Source organism: Hyla sarda, chromosome 3 (assembly GCF_029499605.1).
Source record: "Hyla sarda isolate aHylSar1 chromosome 3, aHylSar1.hap1, whole genome shotgun sequence".
Classification (NCBI taxonomy): Eukaryota; Metazoa; Chordata; class Amphibia; order Anura; family Hylidae; genus Hyla; species Hyla sarda.
In genome coordinates this window covers 48,583,545-48,585,442 of record NC_079191.1, presented here as the reverse complement: position 1 = coordinate 48,585,442, position 1,898 = coordinate 48,583,545, and the positions used below count along the sequence as shown (strand labels likewise).

The following is a 1,898-nucleotide window of genomic DNA, read 5'->3' as shown; positions in this document are numbered from 1 at the left end:
TCACACCCCGTGGCCCACCACAACTCCATTTGGGCCACTGTAATGAATGGCATCTGCTGCCCTCTCTTACAGTATGCAAGAGGACCGAGCCTAAGCTGTCCATAGATAAAATCTCATGTGCCCATATGTAAATAGTATGTCCTCGTCCTGCTTTATTCGAGAAGATTCACATCTGAATTTACATGGAGATTCAATTTAAGAGATTTCCCACATCAGTCAGCCGCCCTCGGGGGCACCACGCCCTGCTCAGGTGTTGGCTGGTAATGCTATTAATAATTCATCACCTCTTAATACAGGGACCTGCTTACTGCCAGTGATACCTTGAAATAGCTTTTATTAGTCGTGGATGCATTTGGAGTAGTCACCTGCAAGCAGTGGAGTTTATTGCTAGATACCTGAATGGACCGGCATGCTGGGAGTCATAGTTTTGCAACAGCTGGAGGCACCTTGGTTGAGAAACACCTAAGTAGTGGCTCCTGGGCCCTAATGCAATATAGGTAACAGGGGCCCCACCTTCCATGTGCTTTTGGTGTCTTCTTATGAGGCAAAGGGACCATTGGGCTCCTTCAGGCATGACATACGAAATAGTGGCCTCTGTCTCCCATAGGGCCCCATTGTAAGAAAAATAATGATATACTTTCCCCAGTAAGTGGTAATTTACACTTTTCTAACAATTACTCCACAATATAGAGGCACTGAATATAGTCGCGACTGAGACACAATACACATAAACGCCAACAAAAAGAACACCAGTCACTAAGAGATGATACAAAATAGTGCAAATCTTTATTGATATAAACATTAAAAAAAATGGTTAAAAACTGATAAAAAGGTCGGTGACATGGCGGAGGAGCTGCACGGACTGAGCGATGAGTTGGCGTATGCGGCCTGTAGTGACCCGGAGCCGGCCACCAAGGATTTTATGATGCAGCAGACGATGCTCCGGATCAAGGACCCCAAGAAGTCTCTTCCGTTCTACACCAAATGTCTGGGCATGACTCTCCTCCAGAAGTTGGATTTCACTTCTATGAAATTCTCCTTGTACTTCATGGGTTACGAGGATAAGAAAGACGTCCCGGAGAACATTAAGGAGCGGACGGCCTGGACCTTCTCACGGAAGGCGACACTGGAGCTGACACATAACTGGGGGACAGAGAATGACAAGAAGCCTTATCACAAGGGCAACTCCGATCCTCGTGGGTTCGGTCATATCGACATTGCTGTCCCGGATGTCTACGCTGCCTGCAAGAGGTTTGAGGAGCTTGGAGTCGCCTTCGTAAAGAAACCAGATGATGGGAAGATGAAGGGTTTGGCATTTGATCAGGACCCTGACGGCTACTGGATTGAAATCCTCAGCCCCAACAACATGGTGTCCATCGTGTAACCCTCCGCTGTAGACTGGACGCCGGTGCTTCTTGGTGCTTCAGAAACGTCCCATGTCATACCACAGAATCTTCGGTTACCGTAGAGATCACGGGCGGCAATCACACTACATACATACTGCATCATGTGACATCTCATCGGCCAATAACAGAAGCCCCCGCCCGGAGCCGCCCAGTAAATAATCAGTGTTACCCTAGACTTAGTGCCTTATCTGCAGCGCGCCCTGTGAAGAATAACGTATCACTGCGCTGTACGATCAAAGCGTTCAGTAATCACCTGACAATAAATCGTGAATTCTTAAAAAAAAAAAATGATAAAAAGGCATGATCAGAAGATAGGGTACTATGAATACATGTACAGAAGATATGGTAATGGTGACAGTTTATATACACATCATGGTAACATACAGGTATATAAATCACAAGCATAAATAAATGTCTCCAAAAAAAAAACACAGCAAAAGGGTAACAAACAGAAGACTGCACAAAATGAAAGATAGCTGGACAAAGGGACAC

General features: G+C 45.8%; 1 protein-coding gene across 1 annotated transcript; it reads left to right on the top strand.

Moving 5' to 3' along the window:
- The first annotated feature begins 808 nt into the window (after positions 1 to 808).
- On the top strand, positions 809 to 1,694 carry LOC130360551 (lactoylglutathione lyase-like). The gene has a single exon (XM_056563077.1). The coding sequence runs from the start codon at positions 842 to 844 to the stop codon at positions 1,382 to 1,384; it is 543 nt and encodes a 180-aa protein (XP_056419052.1). The 5' UTR covers positions 809 to 841; the 3' UTR covers positions 1,385 to 1,694.
- The last annotated feature ends 204 nt before the right edge of the window (positions 1,695 to 1,898 follow it).